General features: G+C 40.9%; 1 protein-coding gene across 5 annotated transcripts in view; it reads right to left on the bottom strand.

Moving 5' to 3' along the window:
- The window catches only part of ADAMTSL3 (ADAMTS like 3), a 181,538-nt gene that overhangs the window by 13,165 nt on the left and 140,842 nt on the right, over positions 1 to 27,531 (bottom strand). For all 5 annotated transcript variants that reach the window (XM_017742691.1, XM_017742687.1, XM_017742690.1 and 2 more), the window contains 7 exons: positions 20,821 to 20,950; positions 19,559 to 19,751; positions 18,857 to 19,036; positions 17,927 to 18,080; positions 12,642 to 13,722; positions 10,452 to 10,579; positions 9,977 to 10,105 (listed from right to left, as the gene is read on the bottom strand). In XM_017742691.1, the coding sequence (XP_017598180.1) occupies positions 9,977 to 10,105; positions 10,452 to 10,579; positions 12,642 to 13,722; positions 17,927 to 18,080; positions 18,857 to 19,036; positions 19,559 to 19,751; positions 20,821 to 20,950 (1,995 nt within the window). The remainder of the gene's footprint in view (positions 1 to 9,976; positions 10,106 to 10,451; positions 10,580 to 12,641; positions 13,723 to 17,926; positions 18,081 to 18,856; positions 19,037 to 19,558; positions 19,752 to 20,820; positions 20,951 to 27,531) is intronic.

Below are 27,531 nucleotides of genomic sequence, written 5' to 3'. Positions count from 1 at the left end.
ATAGTGCTTGAATTCTGAGAGCCTCAGCGCTTGCAGATAGCTTGTCATTTTAAATTTTAATCAAGAAATTATTTTGAACACATATTTTTAATGAAATTATATTTCCACTGGCACACTACCAGTGGGAAGATTTCTACTGTTTTATTTTCCTCAAACACTTGCCTTTAAAAAGGTATTTTGCAAACTGGCAAATCAGACACCTCGTTGCTTGTGCTCTGGTTGAGCTGCTGCAGCAGAAATGCCCTTTCCAAGTTCCAGAATCCTGGAGAAGTCACTGGGTAAGTTGGCATATGTGGCACAGTGAGCAGCCACAGACGTGCACAAAGGTGCAGGGATGGGACAAGTCAGAGATGAAAAAAATCTTTCACCTGAACCCTTTTTCTTGCTAGATAAACAAGTCAGTGCTCACTGACCCAACCAGGTTCTGCCACAGAAGCCGACCCGAATGTGGGACATTTGGAAGCTCCAGCCATACTGAGCTCAGTCTAATTCAGTCTCCTCTCCTCACAGATCATTGTGCAGGATTACTTTACAGATGATGTCTTCATGATGTGGAATGGCCTTTAGGAACAATTTCAACATTTCAATCACTGGCTTAGCACTTCCAATGCACACCTCAAGTTTTTCCTTTGCTGTAATAGGAACCAGACATCGTTTTTGGAACCTGCTATTTCACTGAAGGAAAAAGCTCCCCCCGCCATTTTGTCTAGAAAAGCAGTGGAGAGAAACTCTCTGCATAATCACAGATTTTATTCTAGACAATTTAGCAGCTGTTCTGTGCTTTTAAACTCATGTAGAATTGTGTTTCACTGAATAAAGCTGCACAAAACAAGATCTGCAGAGTGCACAGGGGTCCAAAAACCAGGTTGTTTTTTGAGTTTCTAGAAGAAGCTTTATGCCACTTCAAAGAATCCTTCTGGAATTAGGATGAGGTCTTGTTTTAAGGGTCTTTTTTCCATTTTACCCAGATTTTTGGCTAAAGTGTATCATTCTCAGACATATTTTTCCTTTACAGTGTACTTTCCACAGCCATTCAGGCATATATACTTACTCTGCAGATGGGCTGAGGAGGTGGTGTGAGGATCTGAGCCGTTCACTCTAAGGCCTAGAGGTTTGCAGCCAGACTACCCTCACTGGCACCAAAACCCAGTAGGCCACTTAGAGCCAAAAAGAAGCCAGAAGCGGCACAGCTAAGATGAGACTGAAGTAAAAAGGTTTAAACTCCAATTCCACAAAACACAAAACCGTTTGGAATGGTTCAGATTTAAACTTTTAACCTGAGCCCCTATCAAACATCAGCCCAGTATCACCTCATGATAATCCTCCCTCTACTCTCATGACAGCATTTAGAGATGGAGCTCATTCCCAGGATCTAACTAAAGTCAAATATTTTTCTTCCAAACGGTTTATATCCTAGGGCTATCCCAGAAAAATTGCCCTGTCTCTACTCTTCTACGTGTGTCTCATTCAGAGACATGTAGAGCCTTTTAAAATGTGAACTGGAGTTCAGTTTGCAGAAGACATCTGCAGAATAGCTTTGCCACTCATTTTAAGTTCAAAACTGGGTATCTGTCACACCTTAAACTCAGGTTATAGCAAATGATTCCTCTTTCTTTCTCCAAAGAGCTGTATTTGTTTCTCTTTAGGGGAAACAAGTGAGTAATACCACACACACAAGTAAATCAGACCATTACTCAAGTGAATAATGCGAGCCCACAAACATAAATTGTAGGTCTGAGGAGAAGTGCAGACAGAGCCCTGCATGACAGGCCAGCAGCCAGTCCAGCTGTCATGCACCAGGAATCCACCCAAGCCATCTTAGGGGTGCTGGCACTTACAGATAAAGAGTGTGTGAGGGGGGAATCCATGGAAAACAATCAGTTAAATACATCACATCAAAAACACCACCAATGCTCTGCACACAGGCACCACACAGTGCTGCTCTCCAGCAGCTGGTGTTACATGGATACCCTCAGGGTGCACCCATAAAGGTGATCTTTGAGCTGGAAACAGCAGTGGGAATAATCACAACACTCCTGCACTCTGTTTTACCCCAAACTATCGAGAAGCAGGATTTTTATCTAGGAGTTAATAATTGTTATGTGAACTGTGTGCTGAGCCCCTCTGAGCTGGCCCCTTCACGACCATTTTGAGGACCCTTCAAGACTTTGCATTTCTTGGTTCCATTCCTTTCCCCAGCCTTTGTATTTCATGGAAACCAATTCACTATCTGAGAGTGAGACTGGGCAATATCAGACTATCTGCTTAAGAGCAACTGGTGTTTGTAATCAAGCTCCTGCTCTGACATTTTCATAGGCTTTTGGTTAGGTTGCCCTTAAGAGCACTAAGGCAAATGCTCAGACTGAGTCCTAGGCTAAGGAAAAAAGCAAGATTGCTTTAGAGAAGAGTTCAGGGACCTATTACAGGTGGGAGTAGGGCACGAAGGGAGAAGGACTCTGCACGCTCTGCAGTCAGGACACAGCTCTGTGCTAGAAATCAGGGGCCTCTAACCCTGCCTTTCAGGGGGACCCAAAACTGGAGGGCAAAAATGTGATATGAAGCTATCATATCTCCTAACAAACACCCTAGAAAGAGATTAAAGAAATAAAGCTGGAGAAAAAGACATGCCTATAGTCCAGCTCCTTCACATTCTCAGGCAAAGCAGCACATGCATTTCAAGCTCTTCTGGACAGCTGCACTTTATCTGTATGTTCATATGGCCAGTGAAAAATCCTTTTCTGCTGGATGTCTCACGAGAGACAGAGTTCTTGTTTATATTTTCATTTCTGGAATTCCTATCAGTAGAAATTCTTACTGTTAGAGGACACTTGGAAAAACTAGTTTTAGGTGTGCTTTTGCCTTTTTGCTTAACAGTACCTTGCATAAAACTCCATCTCATAACCCCTCACAACCCCAGCAAGCAGTCAGCATTAGCACATTTCAGGTGCCAAAGCTTCCATCGTGCAGATTTTCAGTGCTTCAGAAATTAGACTCCATATTTACTGCTCCCAAGATAAGATTTCCCTTCCCTATGGTATGCAGCACTGCACACTGAGCTGAGTCTCATCTAGGAGCTCTTGGGAGAGAGCAGGCAAAGTACACAATTCCCACATTCCTCTTATGACAAGGCTCTTGCAGTTGCACCAATTTTCCTACACAGAAACTGCAGGACAGAGCTCAAGCATGCCACCAAAATCAAGAAAAAGCTCTTTTTTTTTCCCTAGGCAAGTAGTTAAGGCCTAAAACCTCTGTTTTACCCTTTAGAACTCATGTAAATAAAAACCTAAGAATTTTAAGTAGCTTTCTTATCCAAGTAGAAATGAAACTAAGCAAAAATAAGCCAAAGCCAAGTTGTTGCTTTGTTGTTTTATTTTTCTTCCCTTAGAGGAGCTGAAATTACTCTTAAGCTTTGGGACATATTTGTAGGACTGCATGGAGGATTTTGTCCTGTGCACAAGGTTGAATTTTACTGCAGATGCTTGACTCTCACTTACTTAAAGGTTGATTTACACAGGGACTTTAAATGGACAAAATAACTTCCCCTCTCTCTACAAGAGCCTTTTTTCATTACAGAATTGTAGCAAGAAAACTTTCAAGCTGAATAATTCCTGGTTTGATCCCCAGACAGCACGAAAAGGGGAAGGAGGAAGTGGGAAGAGATGGCCTGTAGCCACCTTTGTTTCCTTCCTACCCCATCTCCACACAGATGCAGCTGAGGATGAGCCCAAAGGTACCAACTCCCCCAAACTGCCAAAGGTTCAGAATCCCCGAGTGCAGTAAAGATCCCAGGGATTCAAATGGGAGACCTATCACTGGGTCCAGACAGCAGCAGAATCAGACAATTATATCCTACAGCTCCAAGTCAGGAAATCACTTAGGCATGAGACTAAATCCATCCCTATCAGGGAATGCAATTAAACACATACTTAAAATTCAGGATGGCTGTAATTGTCCTTCATGAACAAAGATGCATTCCTGAACTCAGGCCGCCTTAGTCTTAGAAAAACCTTGAAAATGCAAATCTTACTCTTGCAACGGATCTAAATCCTCTTAAAAAGTTCTCCTATAGACCTAAGTGGCTATAAAACTTTAAAATTAGTTTAATCTATTTTTCTGACCTCAAACACAGGTTATTTTCCACTAGCACTAGAGCAGCTCTACAATACTCAATGTTCCATGAAAAAAGTCATTTTCCACCATGAGTGGCCCTGGGACAGCAAATGTTATGGAAAAAAACTCTAGCTCCGGATGGGACTGCAAAACACGTGTTTAAAAAAAAGAGAAAAAAAGGAATCTGCACTATAGGGTGCCCTTAAAATATTCAGTGTTCAAAAACAAATTTCCTCCAACCTTGAAAGCCCTGTGAAATATTACACACCATAAAAACCTTGGCCTACTAACTACTTGCTCTAAAACACTGGATATGTCTTCAGAAATTTTTCCCCCAGCTATGTAGAATCTCATAAAGTATTCTGAATTTCCCATTCATGAGCAAGGCAGAACTGTGCTGGCACAAAGCACATTTTGCTGCACTTCACTAGAAGTTTACCTTATTTCAGAGGCTGAATTTTCATGTCAACTTTCAGAGGAAACAATTCTGGGTCAACTGTATATACACAATGAATGTCATCTAATTACAGTTTACCCTACACCCGCTAACACCTCCAGTGCACTGAGCATAACCTGCAAAGCAATTGCTTCCACTGGTGCACTTTCCTATTTTCTCCAGCAGAATTCTCAAACTGCCTTTATATTCACCTGAATTATGCTTGGGCAGTCAACTTCTCGTGAACCCTAAAAGCCTAAACCTGCTGCTACTGAAATTACCCGTCCTAATCTTACCAGCTTCACCAGGAGTAGCAGCCCTGACGAGAGCACCAGCGTGAGACATTTTGGCACTCGGTGGGATCCCCCACCTGCCCTCTGGCACTGCCCCTTCCCTCACAATCTTTCAAAGCTTTACCTCTCCTGCTTCCTGCCAGCCATGCAGCAGCCCCTCTTCCTAGGTGGTAGCAGCATCTGGCAGGATTTAGGTGTTCTTACCAACATCTGGCGACCTCCTTAGAGGGGTTCCCAAAGCAAGACCCCTTCCCACCCCACTCTTGCTACGGCTCTGTCGGATTCTGTTCAGCTCTCTGGCTGTCAAAGAGAACTTAATCTTTTTTCCAGCTGCAGAAGTTTAAGGCTAATATTTTTCAAAATCAGGCATTTAAAATAAGGCAACTGTATTTAGCAACTAATGACTGCAAGGCTGAATTCTGCAGCCGACCCCCAACAAAGGCTCGGTTGGTGTGTGTTAGGGCACTTCCACAATTCAGCACTGTTAGCAGAGACTGGTTTGCCCAGCTGGTGTAATTACACTTTCACTTTACTCAGTAATGGTGCTGCAGCACGTAGGACCCAGACATGTATCACCATAAAATAGATACATACACACGGACCTGGAAAATAGAATTTTATCAGAAATTAAAGCATTATCCAAGAATTGCTCTATCATTAGTTAGACCTGAAGTCCACTTAACTCTGCACTTTGTGTCCAATTATGGGCACCTGGAGATGTGGAGGCAGAGTACAAAAGTGATGGCACTTATAGAATAACCCTTCCTCAATATACCTTCCTACCTTCCAGGACCAGAAGCAGCCTTTAGATCATGCCTGCTTCCTCTACTGCTGTTTCCTCTACCTCTTCTGCTCTTACCAATTTTGACATGAGATGAGCAAGTTGCAAACAGGATTCACCACAGCTTTAAAGAATGGCCAATTTGTATTTTTTATTATTTTGTCTATTCCTCTGCCATTAGTTTTGGTCTGGACAACACCCAAAACAACGGCTGGTGTTGCATGGAACTGAGCACTATGACTGCACAGACCTTTCTCTGAGTGGCAGTCCTTCAGGGACAGCCACATGCCTTTGTCTGACTTTAAGGCTATTTGTCCTATATTTATTCTGCAAATACCAACTTGGAACACCCTTTGAGCTCACCTAGCTTTTAAATGTTACTTGTGTGTTCCTGCTGCGACTCTTCCCAGGGAGTTTTAGATACATTAGCCTTTACAAATCTTCATTCTTCACAGTTTTAGTCAACTGTCGAGAACTTTCATAAAAATGCTGAGCATCACAAATCCCAGAGCAGCCTTTGGGGCACCCTACTCTCTCTTTACTGTGAATTTAACCACTTGTTCCTCTCAGTCATTCATGCAGGTGCTAACCAGTGAGGTAACCTCTTCCTTTACATAATTAGAATTCGTTAAACTTTGCCTAGGCAACTTCTCAACAGCTTTTTGCAAACTGAAGTAAGAAGTATTTGAAGTTTTGCCTTCCTCTAACACAATCCATCTTAATCCTTCCTGAATCAGGAATTTAAAGGAAATTTCTTTTCAAATTAGCAAAGCTGTAAGGAAAAAAAATCAGTGCTGTAAACAATTTCAATTTATGGATTTCCTCCCCCTCCCCTAGGCTCCATCTACATCAGAAAGGAGTAGAGGGCTTCAGAATTGTGTTTTTTACAGAGACATAGTAGGTAGCAAGGTCCCAGAAGACACCCAATGTGTGTTTGGATGAGGGTTGCTTTGGACTACGTGGTCACTCTTGCCTGGAGCCCCGGACAGACTGCTCTTTAGTATTGGCAAAGTATCAGGTACAGTCCCCAGGCACACCCTTCAGCTTAGCTGTATCCAAAGGGACTCAGTTTTCAGGTTCTCAGACTGCTACAAGACACAAAGCAAAGCACAATTAAGCTTTTGAACATCTTTCAGTCCTTTCTGCTTAAGCCTGATAACTCTAATGAAGATGCACTCACTGTAAAAACCATAAGAGCAGAAGATTTTCCTTCTGTTATGCTAATTATAAATACTGTCATTCCTTCCTCATAAAATAAATCTGTACTTACTCCTTTAAACTTTTGAAATCTATTACTAATATCCTTTAGAACACAGCAGAGCCAAAATCCTATGTATTAAACTTCTATATTTCTTCACTGCTGTCTTCTAAAGGGGTTAAGCATAGAAGACAAAGAACAGCATCACAGTTACATTTAGAATACTGTGGGTAAATGAAGCAACAGATGGAAAATCAAAATCTTGATTTTTCTGGACCTGTTTCAAGTTCCAACACTGACAGCAAGTACTTGGTCCACCTTTGTGAAACTTCTGTGCAAAAAGATACAGCAGGCTTTGTGTCTTTCTCACAATTTTTTATCTGTATGTTATTATTAGAGAGCCAAAATGTATTCATAGGAATGCAGAATTTGGATGAAGGTGCAGATTCTACTTCTCAAGGCCTGCGTGCCAAGATACTTCAGAGCTGCAAAGAGAAGTGTAAACAACCTCAGCTCAGTGTGAGTCACTTCCCTGCTCTCACCAGCAAGGGGCAGACAACGCACATTTTATTCGTATTCCCACTTTTCCCTCTATTTTACCTTAAGAACTATTGAAGTTTTTACAATAAATGGAGTCTGACAGTTTTAGTTTATTTTAGCAATAATCACAAGACGGTTTTTTCTGCAAATACAATAAATGTTATCCAAGAGCAATTTGGAGCAATCAGTATTGATATTTATACCATGTGTGTTGATTGAAAAGCCCTTGGCTGTAAGAATGGAATATGAATCTATCCAGAATGTATGAATATCTTCTAACGTATGCTCGTGTGGGAGCTATAAAAGCGAGTTTATTATAATTAGTGGAAAAATATTCTTTTTATGAGCTAAAAAGAGAAAAGAAAGAGATAGCATCAGTTTGAGCAGTTCAGCTAACTTTTCTTAGTCTGTTCTTTGATTCTCCTCTGTTTATTAGGATACACTGATCTTCAGCAGTCAAAGCCCTTTTTCAATCTCAATATGATTTTTGGAGTGTGAGAGAAAGGCTTTCAAAAGGATAAAAGAACCAAATCAGTAACAATGAAAAAGAAAAAAAGTTGTACCCAAAAGGCCAATGCTACACAGAATATTAAACTTCACATCTTCAGTAGGTCAGCTTCTTTGCAGAAGAAACTACAGATTGAACCACTTTAAAAACATCTTTTAGTTTATTCATGCTACAGAAAAAAGACCCCTCAGAGGTCACTGCAACCAAGAAATTTAAAAGTAACTTAAGAATTCTGCTACTGACATGGCATTAACACCCTTCACACACATGGACACTTTATTCATTAGATGGTTCTTCTCGTGGAGAACTATTTTGTGGGCTAGCAGGAGTCCCAAAGACCAGATGTGAAACCAGTGAAAAATCTGCATGAATAGTGTCTGTGGAGAAGGATCCTGAATAAGGTCCTGGCAAAGATTTATCCACTGATGCTTCATGGGCACACAAACTCACAGGGCAAACACATCCTCTGATGAGCAGTCAGGAGGAAGGGCAGCAAGGAAGAGGTGCTGCAGATCCAGCCAAGGTCTCCCTGACTTTACAAGAAGGGCTCTCTTATCATTACTTCTGCAGCCTGATCATTCACATCATGTTTTACCAGCGTTCACAATGAAGTTCTCATCCTCCTACACTGCAAATGGACACATTTCTGGGTCCCACCTACCAGACAAACGTATCAGCATAAGGTGCTATTAAATTCAATCTTCTGAAGTCAGTGTTTTATTACTTTCCATTAAGGAGAGGAGAACAGGAAAACTCTGCTTACATCATTGCAAAAGTTTTTCTGCTTCTAGACTTAGTGACATTTTAAGACAAGCAAGCTCTATTTTATTCACAAACAGTAATACTTACTTCCTAGGCAATGATGGGAAATAAAGCAATTAGATAAATCATTTTCTAAGTCAACACTGGTGTCTCAGCATAACTAAAGTTTGGCTCACCAATATATACAATTCTAAAGCATTTGGAAATCTACAGTCCCATGTGAAAATATTAATTTATATTTAAATTGCTAACTGCTTACCCATCCTAACAATATTAATATTAACAGTGTGACATGAACTCTCTGCTGAATTTGAGATGTAGGTCAGTTATACATGGAATTGCCAAACTATAGCTGGAAAATATTACTTCATCAAAGAATTAGCCTTGGTACAACGCTGAATAGCAGAGCCACATGTCCTAATATATGTCAGCCTGGCGCCACTATTGTATGCAGAGCTATTTGCATATATATATATTTCTATCACTACCCTGGTTCAGTATCAACACCCTCTGATGTGCATTTCCCAGCACATAAATGTGAGCAGCAAACTGGCTGCTCTGAGGTTGCTCTTTGCACTCACTTGCAAGGTTCGTGGTTATTTGCACTTTCACACATCATCTTCACAAAAGGCTGAGCTCAGCTTATTAAATGCTTGACAGAATATCGCTGCTGTGACTGAAATCTTACACTTTAAGCTTCACAGATAGCAATGGTACGATTAAAAAGAAAATATCTACCTTTCCAACAAAGGGCTAGAAAATAAAATGAAGCAGTGAACTGCTTAATGCATGTTAATTCTGATTAACGTTATTCCTCCTCCACAGATGTTGAGCTAGAAAATATCTGTATTCTCTCATAGCTCGGCACTTCTCTTTGTTTCCTCACTGCAGCTGCAGACTGATGAATCTAAAAGGTGAGTTTACTTCACCACCAGGTTTAAAGTTCTATTAAGCTATGGCTGGAGATTTCATTTTCAGTTTTAACAATAGTCTAGACAGATGTGCATCTCCAGCAGGGATAAGGAAAGTTCTTTGATGAGCAAGTCAGCTGGCCATGCTTGCTATTGCAGCAAGATAGCCCCGCACTCTGGTGGGCTTTCAGCTCTGTAGTGGAGCCCTAGACCACTTCTTGGAAAGAAAGCCCATTTAAAGGAAATTCTGAACGTATAGATGTATATGTAAATTGATGTGACAGGCAGAAAATAAATAGGACTGGTGTGGGTGACATGCCTAATAAAAAAAGACTAATGATCAATGATTTTCTGCCTTCACTGGTAATTTATTTCAAGATATAAGGTAAATTTCTGATTCCAACATTACAAGCAATGTCAGTGCAGTTCTTACTTACCTTTCACTGGACATTCAATCATAATATTTGCTCCAATTCTTGCCACAACTGTACCTCCAACAACTGCCGAGAAACTGCTGGCTTCCAGATTTGTCACGTTTAACACAGAGGACAAGATGACAGGCATCTCTTTGAAATGAAAGGGATAGTAAGTTTTAAAAGCTTTATTTAACTTTTAAACGTAGGTCCTGCATTTAATTTCATCATGTTTGGAACAGAATTCAGTCTGCAAAGCAGCAGCCAGAAAAGACAGGTGGGATAGATACAGGCAGACTGAGTTCACACCTGTTGTGGTTTTAGAGCAACAAGACCGTCTTACTGCTGCCTATTAAATCAGGCAGAGTTTCATGGGTTGCCAATAAACAAAACCATTTCCCACTGCAGTGGGCATGGGTGCTTATACGCATATATTTATGCACACATATATGTGTGTGTGTGTATAAAAGCCCAGTTCTGTGGAATGCCACAGTTTTACCTGCACGCAGGAGCAGTGATGTTTCCATATCAAAACCAGAGTCATTAACAACCAGGCATCCATAGGTACCAAGTTCCTTTTGAGTAGGATTCCGAATCTGCACTTTTCCAGTGGAGTCCAGGATCACCCTGCACGATAACCAAGGAAATACAAGGGTTACTACCGTGGGACAAACCCAGCTGAATCCCCTTGCAAGAGTTACAGATACAGCAGCAAAACTCCTTTTTAGGAGTTTGCAGCTCCAGAGCAGTACAGGCAGCCACAGCTCTGCCTCCTCTCTGGTGACAGAAGGGGAGCACTCAGGGATACACACAAGGAGGATTGTTCAGACCTCCTTCTCCTGCAGAGCTGTGTCCTACTTGCAGCCCTTTGAAGGACAGTGCATTTGCTACCACAAACCAGGATCCCCTGGGAACAGCAGTGTGAATAAATCAGAATACCACAATTAAAAGTATTAGGCTTGGCAAGAAATTGATCTCTCCAGAGCGAGCTTGGTTTTCCGAAGGATTGGGGAATTCACAAATCTATGGCCTGATCTGACTTTCAAATTACTATGGGGTTGGGGCCTTTTTTTTTTTTTTTAATATCATCATTGAAGCTAAAATCTTCCACCAAAATCTCGCAGGTGTCTTGAATACCTTGCCTGCCCTCTGAGGGGCAAGATATTAGAGACAGCATCACAGGCTGGGGAAGAGGCTGAAAGTAACTTTTCTCCCTTGTTACCTTTCTCAGCACTAAGTTACGTGACTTGTCATTCACTCAGCACATCCCAAAAACCTGAAGCTGGTGTTTTCCCACACTGAGTACACTTACACAATAGATTAACAAAAAATTATATTAAAAATACTTGTGTCTCAACAAAAGAAGCCACCTCATGCATGGCTCAAGTGCATCCTTCTTTACTACCCTAACAGATAAAGATCTATTGACCTCCTCACGCTCTTTTTCAGATGCAATGCTATTAATATCACTGGCTTTTGGGTCCACACACATCTATGTGGATTTGTTTAAAAGAAACCCTAATGGGAAAAAAATTAGGAACTAATTTTGTTAATATGTGCCTTAAGTGCAAGAATATCAGTCTGGGCTAAAATCAGGAAGCAAACATACTCGTGAATAAACAAAACACCATCATGTCCAAAGAAATCAAAGTATCACTTGCTACAAATTAATGGAAAATTATGCGCATTTCACAAAATAAACATAACTGCTGGGAGCTACATGGTTCCAAAAACATTTGCAGTTTTTAAAATGGCTTAGTTTTGGTGTCTTTGCTTTAATTGATAGCCCTGCAGAAGTCTATTTCTCTTGGCAGTGCATTTAATCAGTTAAATATGTTGAGAAATATCCAAAAGCGCCTTTATCATTTCAGAACCAGTTTTTTCATTACTCAAGAGCTAGCTGTAATTCCAAGAGACTCACACACAAAGTTAATGTTAGTATTACCAGGTGAGCTTCTAATTTATCAGCACTGAAGTAGAGGTATTTGCTCAGTCTTGAGCAAATATCTGATTGTAACAAACTCTTGCTGCACTTGTTTTCAGCTCTCAAATGTGGCGGTAATACAGGTCCTTTGTTATTTTCAAGTTCACTGTCCTCAACAGAAATATTTTGAAGTACTGAATAAAATCCATAAAAGCTCTTTTTTTTTTTTCTTTTTTCAGTTGAAGTTATGCAGCTCCATTTATATCTAAACTGTGTGTTGAAGAATGGTGAGGGTACCAGTGATATTTTCCCTTCTTAAAATGAGTAAGAGCTAAGACTTCTTTTCATCTATACCATGGCAGATGTTTCTAATGTGTTCCCACTGTATTTAGTATCTGAATGAATTCAAGAGCCTCTCTAATTTGAGGGTAAATCTGCTCTTTTTCTGACACAGCTGAAATGATTAAGGCAGATCAAAAAATACAGCCAGGACATCCAAAACACTTCACCTTACAAAAATAGCCAATCCTCCTATGTAGTATCCTGGAAATGGACAAACACTTGGACATTGGTAAAGCCAAACAATGTGACAGACACTTGAAAGAATAAAAATAAATTACTTAACTAAAAAGACGGAAGGCCCAGTGGCCATGCTTATCTTGTTTCTACAAGAGTATGTTCTAATATTGCACAGCAGGGTGGATTTTTTCCATCGATAACGACATAATAAGTCATTCAAAAGTGAAAGAGAAGCTATTTACTTACTTCTCAGAGGCTTTTAATGTCTTGCCATCTTTTGTCCAAGTATATTTCACTTCACTAATACCAGCTGTTTCACACAGTAGATTGACAGCATGAGTATTCTTGGTCAGAAAAACTGTATTTCCAATTCGTACAGTTACTGTTTTGTTGAAGGAAACTTGAGGAATTTCCTTTTGCCTCATAATAACTGGAACCTTCTGGTCAAACGTTAACTTATCAACTGTTTTTGTGCTGAAACGTTCAGATTCGTTTGGCAACTTGCCTGTGAGTTTTGAGGCAGCTTTCTCATCCTGGGCCCCCTTCCATTTTTCAGTAGTTGGTAGTGGAGGCCTGGATAACTCAGCAATCAACTGGTAAATGACCTGGGACGCCAAGTCGTCACTGACTTCTCCAGTTTCAATGAGCTGACTCATGTTCCTTATGAGCTCCTCGAACTGCACCGTGTCCATGCTGTAGGCACCTTGGAGAACTGCAGCCTCCAGGCGCTTGTTCCTGAACTCACGAGAGCTGAAGTCTTCTGCCGAATTGCTCCCAAAGCTTTCAAGATTTCTCAGGAACGGCTGATCATTTACCTGCCTGTCACCCAGGTAGAGCTCGTTCTTCTTGCTCCACATTTGCCACATTTTGCTCATTTTGTGCCATTTGGCCCCGAAGCTGTTGGCCTCGTTGTGGTCTGGGTTGCTGACCTCGCTGGGCTGTTTTCGGAGGGGCGGGGGTTCGATGAGCCTGTTGTCAGTCCCGATGAGTTTGAGCACAAAGGTTTCGTGCACAGAGCCTGCGATGCACCGGTACACACCGATATCTGTAGCTTCGAGACAGTGGATTTTCAGCGAGCCTGACTTAGTGATGCCAAGCCTTTTGGAGTTTTGTAAGCGTTGCCCATCTTTCTCCCAACGGATGAGGGACTTCTGGAACCTTCGCACGGGGCACTTAATTACCACAGATGTTTTTGGGAGTAAGTAGGCTCGGCTTCCTACGGTAAAATTAATGCGCTTCTCTGGCCTCGTCTGAATATAGACTCGGTGAATGCTGACAATCTGAGGTCCATGGGCAGAAAACTTTGCTGGAAGCTTGGGCTTGATCTCTGCAAGAAAACAAAGTGCTGAAAAGCATCTAGTCATTGGCAGTCATGCTTACAAAATCTGCTTTGCAGAGTGCTTGAAAGAGCTTTTCCTGACTTTGTTCGAGTCAGACTGCAACACACAGAGCTTTTATCTGAGTCACAAAAATGCAAAAATATGAACAACATGAAACCATAACATTCCCTTGCTTCAGCCAAGAATGCTATTGCTTCTTCCCCAAATCTCCTAACAATAAAAGGATACAGGCAACATATACCTGTGTGAAGGACATAGATGGTGCACACATATATGAAAGTATATATACACGTATTACATATTACTCCATATATATGTTCCTATTATGGTTATATTTCCTACTGCTGCCTCAGAAAGGCTAGGCATGGATGGAAATGAAGAAACTGAATTAAAAAAATGTGAACACATTATCACTTTCCCCACATTTGAGCACTGTTGAGTGCAGAATGACCTAAATAAAACAAAATCTATCCAAAAAGTAAGGCTCCCCTTGACTCTTATTTAAAATGTTGGCTGGCTGTGCTGGTTGCCTGAGTCAAGCCAAACTGATAGCAACGCAGGAGGTGAAAGAAAGTCAGTGTAGACACAGTACATGCAACAGGCAAAGCCACCCTGTAATCTGAGGCTGAGGGTAATTTATTAGGGTTGAAAGATGAGTTGCTGACAGTGTTGCGCCAAGAAAGTAGGGAGGGAAGGGAGGAAAGAGAGAAATAAGGCATAATTTTGAGAGGCTGAATATAATGATCAAATGAATTGACAAAAGCAGGCAAAAACAGCATAAAGCCTCCTGCAGGCCAGGAATGAAGACCCTGGGTATTGTGAAACTCCTCCTGCACCAAACTGCAGGCACCTGGATGCTGGAAGGTTTTGGGATGAACACCACCACAGGCAGGTGTTTCCCAGCAGAGCTGGGGAGGCACAGGGGGACTGTTGCCGTGTTTTGGATGCCCCTGTGCTGACTCACTGCTGGCAGGCACCGTGCCCGCTTTGATCAGCAGAGCTAATCTGGCTGAGAGCACCGGGCAGCAAGGAAAAAGCACTGCAGGAGCAAGGGCACGCACCCCCAAGCCCTCCCGTGCCAGGCCGAATTGGCCACACGGGAGGAGTCGGGACACAGTGATGTTGGTGCTAGAAATCAGCCCAGTTGAGTTTGGTGTGTTTTGGTACGTGACAGAGAGAAAACTCAGAGCCTGCAGGACGAGCTGATGAGCCAGGAAACGGACACACAGATCACAACACTTCTCAGCTTGTCTGAGTCTGGAATCAGTACTGCTATTCCACTTGGGAGGTACTTAAATAAAAAGACAACTACGCTGATGGCACACAAATGATACCCGGAAAGCTGCATGTATGTGTGCTCCAAATATGCTGTAAAGAAATAGGTGAAAAGCTAAATGCTTCAAGCATTCAGTAAGTGTGTACACTATAGGAACTACACCCTGGAGTGCGTTCTTATGCTTATAAAACAAAATGGTTATTTTCAATGTTTTGGGTAATGAGTTCAGACCTGTGGGGATATCATGGTTTCATAATTACAGAGCTTTTAAATCGGGATTCGTTATCCAGATACAAGGTTCCCTCAACCATTTCACATGGTACAACAATTAAATTGTTTTAGGCACTCAGTTTACTAAAATTATTAAAGTAGCGTCCTGTTTTTAATAAGTTATTGGGCCCCAAATATTTATTTTCAGGGAAACGTTCCAGTACTAAATCTTCCATTTCCAAAATCCAACTTACAGACACAGTAAGTGTAACTTTAAACACACAAATTAAAATACTTCAGGCTGTGGTCTGTTTACACTAGTTATTCCAACTTAGAATTAAACCCAGTGCATACTTATAAATATGTTAACAAGTCTCATCCATTTCATTTCTTTAAAAAAGACAGACCACTAACTCTCATCAGCAGTTCAACACTAAAGGGTGTGTGTAATTTTACTGGTGACAGGTGAGCAAGGCTGAGAGTGAAACAAAGTTCAGAGCTGTGGATGGCAGGCTGTATAAATATATAAGGTCATATGAAAGAATGAGGCCACATAAGTATGCATTCTCTAGATCCTCAGTGTCTTTCAGTCTTGCAGCTGCTGAGGTAATGGACTGTTTGGGAGAGTAAAGGTAAATCTTAAGGAATATATGCTGGAGCCATTGGACCTCATTATCACCTGATACAAATCCATCTGCATCTGTGGCCTGTAATGGTCCTGAACAGCTTCAGCTGGGTTTCAGATCCTGGTGACCTCAGGGCTAGACTGGTGTTATTTCCTATTTCTCAGAGCCCAGAGTCAGGAATGTTTCTACTTAATAAGCACTGCTAAGTCAGAAAACAGCTACGATTGCCAGTCTCAGGGTAAAAGATTAAGCCTAAAATGACTCAGCACTGTCATGAGACAGTAAAAAAGGCACTCATGTGAGCCACAGAAGCATCACCTTGAGAAGGAGCATTTAGAAACTGCTCTCCAAGGCAAGAACCCCCAACAGCAGTCACACCTCACACCACGCTGCTCCTCATCCATCCTCATCACCCCTCATCCTGCAGCCATGCTCTGTTCCTGCCTTCTGCTCACTCCCTCTCCAAGGCAGCCTGAACCCACGGCTGCAGGAGGAGATGCCTCCTCCGTGTTCCTGGGAATCCAAAGCCTGATGCTGTCCCAGCCCTGGCTCCTTCTGCAAGACCCAAACAGGAACTACAGGCATGGACCAGCCTCACACCTTCCCCTGCCCATTCCCAGATCCCCAGGCAGATCTGAGCTGCTGAGGCTTCCTTGCTCCAAAGGGTCATGGAAATGGAGGGAGAGGACAGCGATTCTCTCCATGGCTTTGATGTGCACCCATTCTGGCTGATGGTGTTCCCTCTGCAGCCCTGTGTGCTGCTCTCCAGGCACTCTGCTGGAAGCTGACATGGTAACATTAACATCAGTCTGTGCTAAGCAGTTTGCAAACCAGCTCCACTGCCGTTCAACTATCCACAATTAATTAAATTCAGATAGATATGCAGCTCAAAATATTTTATTAAACCTTATGCCAAGGACATTCCTGGAAGTCCACAGGGCTTTATTTAAGTGGAGTTTTGAACCTCAGAATTTTGGCATGTTAATCTGAAATGCAGGCCAGGAAAAGAAGTTTCATATTATGTATGAATCAGTAATTATTCTATTTCTTATTTTGTTTTGTGAATAATCTTTAAAGCAAAGCTTCAAAATGTATAAAGTAGCCATTTCTTCACAACACTACAAGCTGGGTCAAAACATGTCTATCCCTGACCTGTGATCAGAACCAGGCCATTGAAAAAGGCTTTTTGTTTTACCCCAGCTCAAAACTAAAAACTCTTTTTTTTTTTTCCTTTCTTCTCAGCACCCTGCTCCCCAAACCTGCAAACCAATATATAATTGTATATATACTCCTTTATAAAGGAAGAGGAGCACAGGTTTTGACATTCAGCTGCAATTTAGAGCTGCCTATTCTAAATTAGCATATGAAATTGAACATGTTCAGTATCAGAGAGGTTTTTCCATCGGTGTTAAACACACAGTTAGTGCAACTACCATCAGTAGCATAACCCAATTGTGCCCAAATTGTACAATTTCTACAGAAAATCTTTCTGAAAAGGTTCTTGTATAGACAGTAGTAGAATATCAGATTTTTTGAAGAGTGTCTGTACTGTCACCATTCCCTGTACAGCTAATGAGGCCAGGGTTCTTATTTATACAAGGAAAGATAGAAATTATACCTAAAATTATTATTGGCATAGAGTTTCAGGTTTTGAATTCCACCATGTTAAGCAAAATATCCACTGTAATACAAATGTACAACAAAAAGACAAGGCAGCAGAACTGGATTCTTATCTTTTCTAATGTCCTTTGTAACTTATGGTAAATTTATGAATTTTTCTTTTTTTTTTTTCCAGTTGGAATAGTGTAAACAATAAAGGAAATATCAGATTAAATTGTGCATAAGAATGAGGGTGAGAGGTATGTACCATAATATATTCAAAAACCACTTCTTTAGAACATAATCTTTGTTTCTGAGTGGCAGAAATAAAAATGATCCTGTTATTATAGGTGTAGTTACTGTGACACTCAGTTTGTGCCAAGTTTTCTTGTGATAGCATAGGGAGATGAGTGAATTAATGTGTACATAGATTTGTAAATAGATCATTCCAAATCAGCAAGGAACCAGATAAATACTTACTGTTGCAGGCACTCATCTGACAAGACCTTACAAGCAGTGAAGGAGACAGAGCACTACACATTGATCCATTTAATGTGACATATTGGCCCTTAGCTGTTAGGTTCTGGCAGGCAAGTTTCCTTCTCTGGACTCCAACACCACAGCTTACTGAGCACTGTGAAAGGAAGGATGCAGTCAAGCTAAACTTGGTGCTTCATACCACGTATACTAATTTTAAACTAGTTTTGTGGTGGCTTTTCTTTAATTTTTTAAATTTTCTTTTAGTTCTGAGAGAGTACACACATTATACTTCATAGGAATCCTTGTGTTGTCTAGTTATTAAACTCTAATATTAGTTATTAAACTCTCTCCACTTTTTCAGGCAATAAGAATATAAGACAGAAAGCTTTTCCAGCAAGCAAGACAGGAATTAAAATAACATAACAGTGTTTATGTCCAGCCATGGGCACAACAGAGCAATGAGATCTGGTATCTGAGAGAAACAATTCAGCAGGTTCTAAAGAGTCTGCCAAGTCTCTCAACCCTCTCCCTTAGGTTGTATTGCGTGAACCTGTAATTGCAGCTTCTAAATTGAATTTTCTAAATCATTTCGAATGGGGAGTGGCAGCAAGCTTGCATTAAATGGGAAAGGAGGAGGATGTATTGCAGAATAATGCAAAGATGTGATTTTTGGAATCTGTACCATGTCTGGTAGAAAGCATGCAGGTCATTACAGCCTGTCCTTCAGCGACTGAAACACTGCCCAGGAGGGGGGCTCTGATCAGTCTGGCTGCAGGCAGGGATGCACAGTTTAGTTCAGTACAGGCCTCGTGAAAGCTCCAGCTGCCCTGGCAATTTACTGCTCCAAACTGCTCATTCACCCCGGCAGAAATCTCTAGAGCTTTTGTTGGAATGGAGGGTTTTGGTTCACCACTATTGAGGTTTGCTCACCTTGGACCATTCTCCAAAGACCACCTGAGGAGGACAGTCAACTTTTGCACATGCTTTGCTAGTTGGCAATCTGGGCTCCTGGCAGGTGTCATCAGAGTGTTTCAGGAAACTTCCATCTGTCAGCAGCTGCTTGCAGGACACTTTGCGGGTCTGAATCCCTCCTCCACAAGTACGTGAGCACTAAGGAGGAGAAGAATTAAACACAGCATTTACACCTGCATGGACATCTGTGCTCCTGAAAAACGACATCTACTTTGAATGAAAAGTCAAGCAGCACAGAAAATTCCTCTGTTAAAATATTTACTATATTGGAGATGAGGAGAACTGGAGTTTAAAAGTCAAACATACCACCTGAATGCAAGTAAGTAGTAGAAATCTTGGAGAAAAACATGCATCTTATGCATAAATCTACGTCCCTCAGAAGTTAATTAAAAAAAAAGGTTATTGTGTTAAGAGAGCTTAGGGAGAGAGATGATGTATGGAATAAGTGGTATCCAGCTTCTGAAATCCTAACAAGGACTTCCACCTCATCCTGTGACTACCCACTGGCACAGGAGTGTAAAGCAGTGCTTTTGGGTTAGTTTGTTCCAATGGTGTAAGTTGAAACACTTACAGAAGGTTGGGAGCTGCCTTCCGTGCTGCACAGTTTCAAGTCCCTGGCCAGAGGAACACATTTAAGCTCTTTCTGTGACCCAGCCATACCTGTTGCCATTCCTCAGCGTGCCAAGCAGGGGGACAATCAATCTGGTTACAGGCTTGTAAAGAGTGAGGCTTTGGGTCTTTGCACTCCTGGGCAGCAGGAGCAGATCCCCCGGGCTGCTGGCAGGACAGGTCCCTCGTCTGGATCCCGCCCCCGCAGGTCGCCGAGCAGCGGCTCCAGGGGCCGCTCTGCCACCTGTCCCAAAAAACACAGCCAAAAGCTCACCTTTAGCAACACACCTCCTACTGGGGAAGGAACAGTCTTACCCAAACAGCCTAGCAAAAAGCACAGCTGCAGGCATAGTTATTGATCGATGACTAAAACATCCCTTTGGTTCAGCTGGAGCGCAAAATTGTAAATTGGATTTATGAACTTGCAGGTAACAAGCAAATGCAGGATTTATTAACGATAAAGTAATAAACAGTCATTTTTAGACAAAGTTAGCTCCAGTGTTTACCTTCAGAGTGCTCCTCTTAGAAAACAGCCTGTTGGCAACCTGATGTTTATGTTTATAAATGTAAATATGTAAATAGACCTGTATTTACAAAACTTCCTTTAAATGTGTACACTTTTTCTACAAAACATCCTGTTCCTGTTAAGTTCTTCCCTGCATTCAGCAAGAGCAGATTTCTGCAAAAACGATGAAACAATTTGCAAAGGATCTGGGATGTCAGAGATCAAAAATGGGTAAATAAGGCAGTACACATCAAAATTTCACATATGGCCCTTTCAAGTGATCAAATGACCTAGAGGTTTGCTTGGATTTGGACTGGGTCTGTTCTTTCCCCAGAATCTCCAAATAAACATAAGAAATATGTGGAGCTACTAAAGAAGCATTAAATTAAGGTACCTTTAAATCATAATTTCTTTTTTTTTTTTTTTTTCATTCAGTAAAGACAAAAAGTAAATATTCTCAGCTCTTTTTTTTTTGGTGCAATATCCTCAAAATTCTCCTTCTACCACTAGGAGAGTTAGGGCTCTTTTTCCAGCTCTGGCAGATATTCAACACGGAAGAGATTTATTTCAGAAAACGTCCCCTATTTCATCAGTGAGATACGAAAAGCGGAAAAGGAGTGAACAAGACCAAAAAAACACCCCAACCCCAAAACCTTGTTGAAAGCAGAAGTAGTGAAATTTCATCCCAAAGCATGACCACAGTCCTGCGATTAGAACCCTTTCTGAGAAAGCCAATGTTTAAATAAACATCAATAAAGTCCCATTAACCCTTCCTTTGCCACCAGATGATTTCATTATCACGGGGTACCTCGGAGGGCAGAGCTTTGTGTTGCAGGTCCGAGTCATTGGGGGTGGCCTCTTGGAATTGTCACACAGGGTTTCATTGGCACCTTGCTTTGTCTCTACGTGCAGACACATGGCAATGGCTTCCTGTGTGCCTGCATCCGAAAGGAAAATACTCGTGAAACAGTGAATGGAGTAGATTTCTGCAAAGCTTACTCTTGAATAACACTCACTAAAAGGCTCTGACACTGAGATAGCAGGCTTAGAAGTAACATCTCAAGCAGAAAGGAACGCAGAGGCAGTGTACACACTTAATGCTCAAAAGATACTTGTGAATTATATCTTAACTTTACTTCTGTGAGGTTTAAAAGGCTTGATTTTACATTCTACCTCTCTGAAAACCAATAAAAAAACCAGGTTTTTCTGTCAAGCCACTACCAGAGGCTGCATCTGCTGGTTCTGTAATGGTCCTAAGCCAGCTACTGCCTCCATTGCCAAAACTGAGGTAAAAGTGATTCCTTCTCACTTACCTTGCCTTTAATAAAGAGCTAAAGATCTGAAAAAATTGCGATAAAAATGCAGAAAACTTGTAAAGCTATAGGCAGGAGAAATGGTCTATGTTTAGTCAGCCATTCTCAGGGGCCAAGAGATGCAATGGTTTTGCTGAAGGCAGCAAATCTGACCCAGCCTAAAGCTTTCCTCACTCGTTACCGTTCCTGGCACCTTCTGATCTGCAGCTCTTGCTACCTGGATCTTATTACTGAAGCATGGAAGATTACTAATACTCAAATTTCTATGAGTCAAAATGAAACGTAACTTAAGTTTCCTTTAGAAGAAGGCAGCTTAGTGAATACACATTCGGTGAATTACTTCTATTTTAAACCTTTGCAATTATCCAATTTTATATATCATATTTTTCAGTATGAAAGCCTTACCCAATTTCAAAGCTCACTCACATGCACATTAAATACAAGAAGGCTGTGATGTGCCTGGGGGATTCTGTGCAGCTGGGATGTTCTATACAAGCAATGCTAATGACAATCCTGTAGAACAAAAGAGCTGAAATCATAAAATACCTATATTGTTTCCAGGTAAAAATGTCTCTTAAAGAGTTACAGTTTCATAGAATTTAAATCCATTTCCTTCTTATCTTTCACTTAACTTCAGTGATTTTGAAAGGACACTGCTGACCATCAGCCATTCTGATTCCAGTAGGCTGGAATACCCAACCCTGAAAGTTCCACCCCCAGGCCAATATTTCTCTCCTGTATACAAGCACTGTCATGTTTCTCATAAACCAAAGATGTTCCCTCCATCTATAAATGATTTTGACTCAGTCCAGTGTATCAGCCAGTCCAGCTACTTCAGACACATCAGCAGGGGTAAACCAGCAGTGATTTTGAGAATAACACAGATTTCAATTTCTTTCAGGCTCTCTGGTACACCTCGAGATCCCCTCTGGGACTCATTTGCAGTTCAGAAAGACCTTGTTATATAAATGTTTTGACTACATCTACAAAGTGATGAATTTTTATAGAACAAAAGACCTGACCTTAAATATGATTGACAACTTATTCAGTTCTCTTTTATCAAAGTATTGATAATTACATTAACGTAGAACACACGCATTGTGGGAAAACTGTTTTACTAGTCAGGCTGAGAACAAATATTTAACAACAAATACCATGACTGTAATGCAGACATAAAAGTGCCTGAAGATGACAAAGCAATAAATATCTTTTTTGTTACAGAAGTAGGGGAATCAAAAGTTTTCTTTCCAGTCAGTCCTCAAGTGTTCATTTAACAGGAGCAGCTTACCTTTCCCCTTGCATAGGAAATGCACATTTGGCTGTCTACAGGAGAGAAGGAAGTATTTAGAGTTGGGTTCTGACAGAAACAGATTTGCCTTACCAGACGAGTAACCAAGTCCATGTCAAGTACCCATATAATCTATATTTTAGGTCAAAATCTACCCCATGTTACTAAGCTTTAGCTTTGCTGACCTCACCTCTGTTTCTGTGAGAAAACCACGCTCCAAGGTGATGCTGCTGCTCTGGAACAGGTTGCAATAGATGGAATCATCTTAATATCTCACACAAAGGAAGGGATTTAAATTGAATTCCCTTCAGACCATCTAAATTGGCAATAACACCATGGGAAATTTTTATCTTGGTGTTATATAGGCTCAACTGGCCAGCCAAATGAACAAAAGGCATGTCATAGCAGGTGATGGGGTCTGACTACAAATTGCCACCTGGAGTTCATTAAGCCATTCCTTGCAGCAGGACCTGTGTAGCTTTAATCACATTACGAGAAGAAAACGTTGATATGTGGTGCATTTTTCATTTGACTGAAGTACAGAGCACAAACTGCATTAGCAATTCTTCCCCACTGGGGCCTCAGTGAAAGAAAACTTGCACCCTGTTTTGATGCTGTAAGCACAAAATAGATACTAAAGAGTTGTTAAAAATCTACCACAAAGTCCCTTCCTGTTCCTTCATTCTCAGTTCGAGAATGCTATTCAATAAATAACTGCACTTAATTGATGTTACATTTGCTTGAACTTATCTGTCAAAATGTCTTCACAATTAATCAGATTTATCACTCCAAACTATAATTTTCCATTAGCTGGGAACTTCAATCACTGATAAACTTATTCTATGTCGATTGGAGAATGGAAAAATCTATTATTCAAACAAGCAAAGTTTTATATGTATGACTTTCTTGGCTTAGAATATAAACATAGTAGATAATTTAACTAAAACATTATGTATGCAGCAGGGAGCATTAAGTATTTTTACAGTAATCTGATGCACTATTGTAGTAATTACCCTACTATTCAGTGAAATAGAATATTTTCTACTTGAACCCAGTGTTCAAACCACATATATTTACATTCTTTTACAATCTTTTCTGTGCGATGAAATATACAGTGCTTGAAGCTGTGTTAAAAGATCAAAATGCTTGAATTTAGCCCAGAATTTTTGTTCCTGCATTTTTAAAGTAGAAAGAAAATGGGGGTGGAAAGCTGCTGTGCAAACATTAAGAAGGTGGATCTATTCTCTAAAGCTGGAAGAGGAAGGACAATCATTTATCTACCTCAGATAGCCTCAGTTCGGTGGCTTCTTAAAAATATGTACTACAAGCTGAAAATAACTCAGAAGAAATGCCAATTTCTACACATCCTTGAGTATCTCTGTGCATCTATTTTATACCTCTGTAAGAGAGTAAACAACATCTGCAGCTCATGAAACAGATGATACGAGTGACTGGTTATCCAGGTGACTCCAACACCAGTTGAGAATGAATTCTCTCAGCTTTATATGTGAGTCTCTGAATGGTCATTGTTTTTCTCAGAGCCCTTAAGTTTGGCTAGAATCCATTAATATTCTAAGAATCTCAGGTTTCTCATAAATAAAATGGTAAACTTTTAGCCCTTATGGCCCAGACAAAAGCCTGAAAACACAACTTGACTGCACCCTGAAGTTACCAAAGCCACAGAGGCTATAGAGGAAATAACAGGAAGTGCATATGTTATTTATTACTTAATCTCATTATTTTCAGGCCAATGTAATGACTTTAGGTGGCCCAAATAATCATTTTTGAAGCATATGGAGTATAAATAATAATAATAGTGTTTAACCACCAAAATCTGCCTCTTACAACTAAAGGTATAATTAACCAAGAAAATGTTCAGTGATTTTTTTAAATGGAAAACATCCCTTTAAAATATTGTTGAATAGTTAAATGATTGACAACATTAAAGAAATGCTACAGATTACAACAAAAACATTTCTCTCCAGGCACACTCTTTATTCTCGTAATCACTATTAATTCCCTACTGATGATGATACGAAAATTAAACTTACACCTGGGACTCTCACATCACAGCCAACGTTCTTCAGATTTAAAAGAAAGCAAAAACAAAAACAAAGAAACCCAAAAAAACATTCTGGGAAAAGAAGGCAAATTTTGAGATCCCCAAGCGTACTGCTGGCTTATTTTGAGTTTGGGATTTCTTCAGGCACTGAAGAAAAAACAGATCTCTAGATTTCAGAATGGTTACAGAGCTTCCTATGGGTATTAAAGGTGATGTCTGCCTATGACTAACAGGCCTCGACAACTTTTAGTTACACTCATGGAAAGACTGATGAAGGAAGCATTAATTCTGCTAAGAGGCATAAAACAACACGGCTGCTCTCAAAACCTCAACCTGTTTGGCTCTTCACGTGCTGTGTGAGAAGCCACAGAGGTTTGGTGCAGAAAGCACACACATGACCCAAGACTGGTGTGACTTTTGCTCTAGAACAGGAAAGATGGTGTTTGATAAAGCCTGGCAAATCACTCTCTGTAAGTCTAATACCCAAAAACCCCCAGTGTTTCCATCTGCATTTTTTCATCTGCTTTGCAGAGGGACCAGAAGAGACTGAATTACAAGTCTAGTCTGTATGAGGATTAAAAAAAAGGTGCAAGTGACAAGCTCTGAAAGAGATTCGGACCTTGCTCAAATAGTGGCTATAAAGCTTCCAGCCTACTTAGACCCTGCAGACTTTCCCCTCATTCAGAAAGAGTTAAGCACTAAGAAATGGGGGTAGGGAGTACTAAGGATACAGAAATCCACAGGAATTTGTTTTAATAACCACTGCTAGATGCACACATACTAGACAAAAAGTACCTAATATAATTTACATTACACTGGGTTATTCCAAACTCAGACAACATTTATTTCTTGTAACGAAAGAGTTCATCTAATTGAAATGAGATTTGAACATAAAATTTAGCAGAAATGGATCAGCTCCTTTGAACTACACAATGGAAAAATAGTAGACAGTGAGATCATTAGTTAGTACATTGCAGTGAGTTGGAAACAGAAGAGATGTCTGGTTCCCCTAAAAGTATTTATCGGCAGGTAATTTTTGGTCTGTTTGAAAGCCTTTGCCAAGGCAGCCAGAAGACCAGAGCTGATAGAAAGGAAAAATCACCTAACTAGCATAGCAACATGGGGGCTTCTGAAGCTGCTCATTGATAAAATACCCCGACAACTTCCCACATTTCCCAGGAGCATCGCATAAGGAAAATGTCTAGACACAGTACCAGCGATACCACAGAAGCCTTAAAAACACAAACAGATATTGTCTTTCAAACTTCTTCAAGTGCGTAATTTCTGCTGGATAGCAAACAAATTGTTAGATTACTATGAACACCTCTAGGACAAATCTGGGTCAGGGAACTTCAGAAATTCATGAATGGGTCAGAAGTCAACAATAGAATTCATACTTGGCTCCCTCAGGAACAACATTAAGCTGAACATGAGATTTGTTCACCAGTCATTTTGAAGACCTTTCCAATGAAACTGCTGTGCTCAGTACAGGCTCCTCAAATTACCATCAGCCTGCACACCAAGGGCAAGTTTTTATGGGGATGCTTCTTCATGGACAAACTCAGCCTTGAAGATGCAGAATGCAAACATGCACATGAGCAATAGCAGGCAAAGACTAGAGATTATTTCAGCCTACGTATCTGATGATGTCCTCAAAATTAAAAAATCTTGGCGTTTTTGAACACCTCTGGCAAAGAAATTGGCTAAAAAGCAGTCAAGTGGATTTAGGGTAGCAAGAAAATGGTTGTAGGTTACAAGTATCAGTTGAGATACCAGAACTACAAATTTAGAATTAATGAAAGGTTTGTTTCTGCTTTACAGTACAATTTCCTTAGTTCTAAAAACATTTCCCTTATAAAAATGATGAAACAGAGACACTCAGCCACAACAGCTGTCACTACCATCTCATGTTTATACAAGCACACTTGGACTACAGTCAGTCTCTCCTCCCTTGCCAGCCGTAATGCCCACTGCAGGTAGCACAGGGAATGGGATGTTCCAGCTTTTGTGATCACAGGTTATTCCTGTGGATCAACCCCCTCAGTGAACAGCAGGGTTAAATGATAAAGGAAGCACTACCAGTCACTTACCCTCCTGCTGCTCCCATTCTGGGGCATCCCTCCCAGCCTCTGTCTTCCAGGTTTGAGCTGGTGAATAGCACAAAGGAGGCTGCTGTCTGTGAGCTCTATCTCGCTCCCTGCTTCCAATTGTTTCTGTTTTCCCTTTTTCTACATTTTTTATTTCTTCTATGGGTACAACTGTCTTCACTTCCCACTGATGTCAGCAGTCCTGTCATATATAGGTGCGTTCACAATTCCACTGCCTCCACTTAACACTTCATAACTCACTTGTGTTCAGTCCCAAAGTACAGTAAGTAGTAGCAACACCAGCAGCCCTGTCTGGTAACATGTACTTACGACGACAGGGAGATTCGATTACATCCAGGAAGGAATGTGCCTAACTACTTGCAGACAGATGTATGGCACAGAGCTCCTATGGAGTGATCCAGTGCACCAAAACCAGCTCCCGTTTGATCTTCACGCCCGTCAGGCTGGAAGCAAGCCTCCCTAATTACAACTTTGTGTTCCTACTGTTCTGCAGAAAACTGCAGCATTTTGGAAGAAAAGGAATAAACGTGGGCATTTTTACTCTGAAACCTAGGAAAAGGTAGATCATCTGAACATTCCCACCACTGAGGCATCAAATGTGCTGGTACCACAGCTGGCCTGGCAGCTGACACTCCTGCAGCAGCAAGACTAAAGCAAGTTGCTGTTATCAACTTCCTGCACCTTATTTAACCCAGTAAGCGTTTGATAAAGATAACAAAGTAGTTTGAAATACTCTATTGATAACCAA

The sequence above is a fragment of the Corvus brachyrhynchos genome, unplaced genomic scaffold (assembly GCF_000691975.1).
Source record: "Corvus brachyrhynchos isolate BGI_N302 unplaced genomic scaffold, ASM69197v1 scaffold97, whole genome shotgun sequence".
NCBI lineage: Eukaryota > Metazoa > Chordata > Aves > Passeriformes > Corvidae > Corvus > Corvus brachyrhynchos.
The sequence above is the reverse complement of the archived record's forward strand: the minus strand, read 5'-3'. Positions and strand labels throughout refer to the sequence as shown.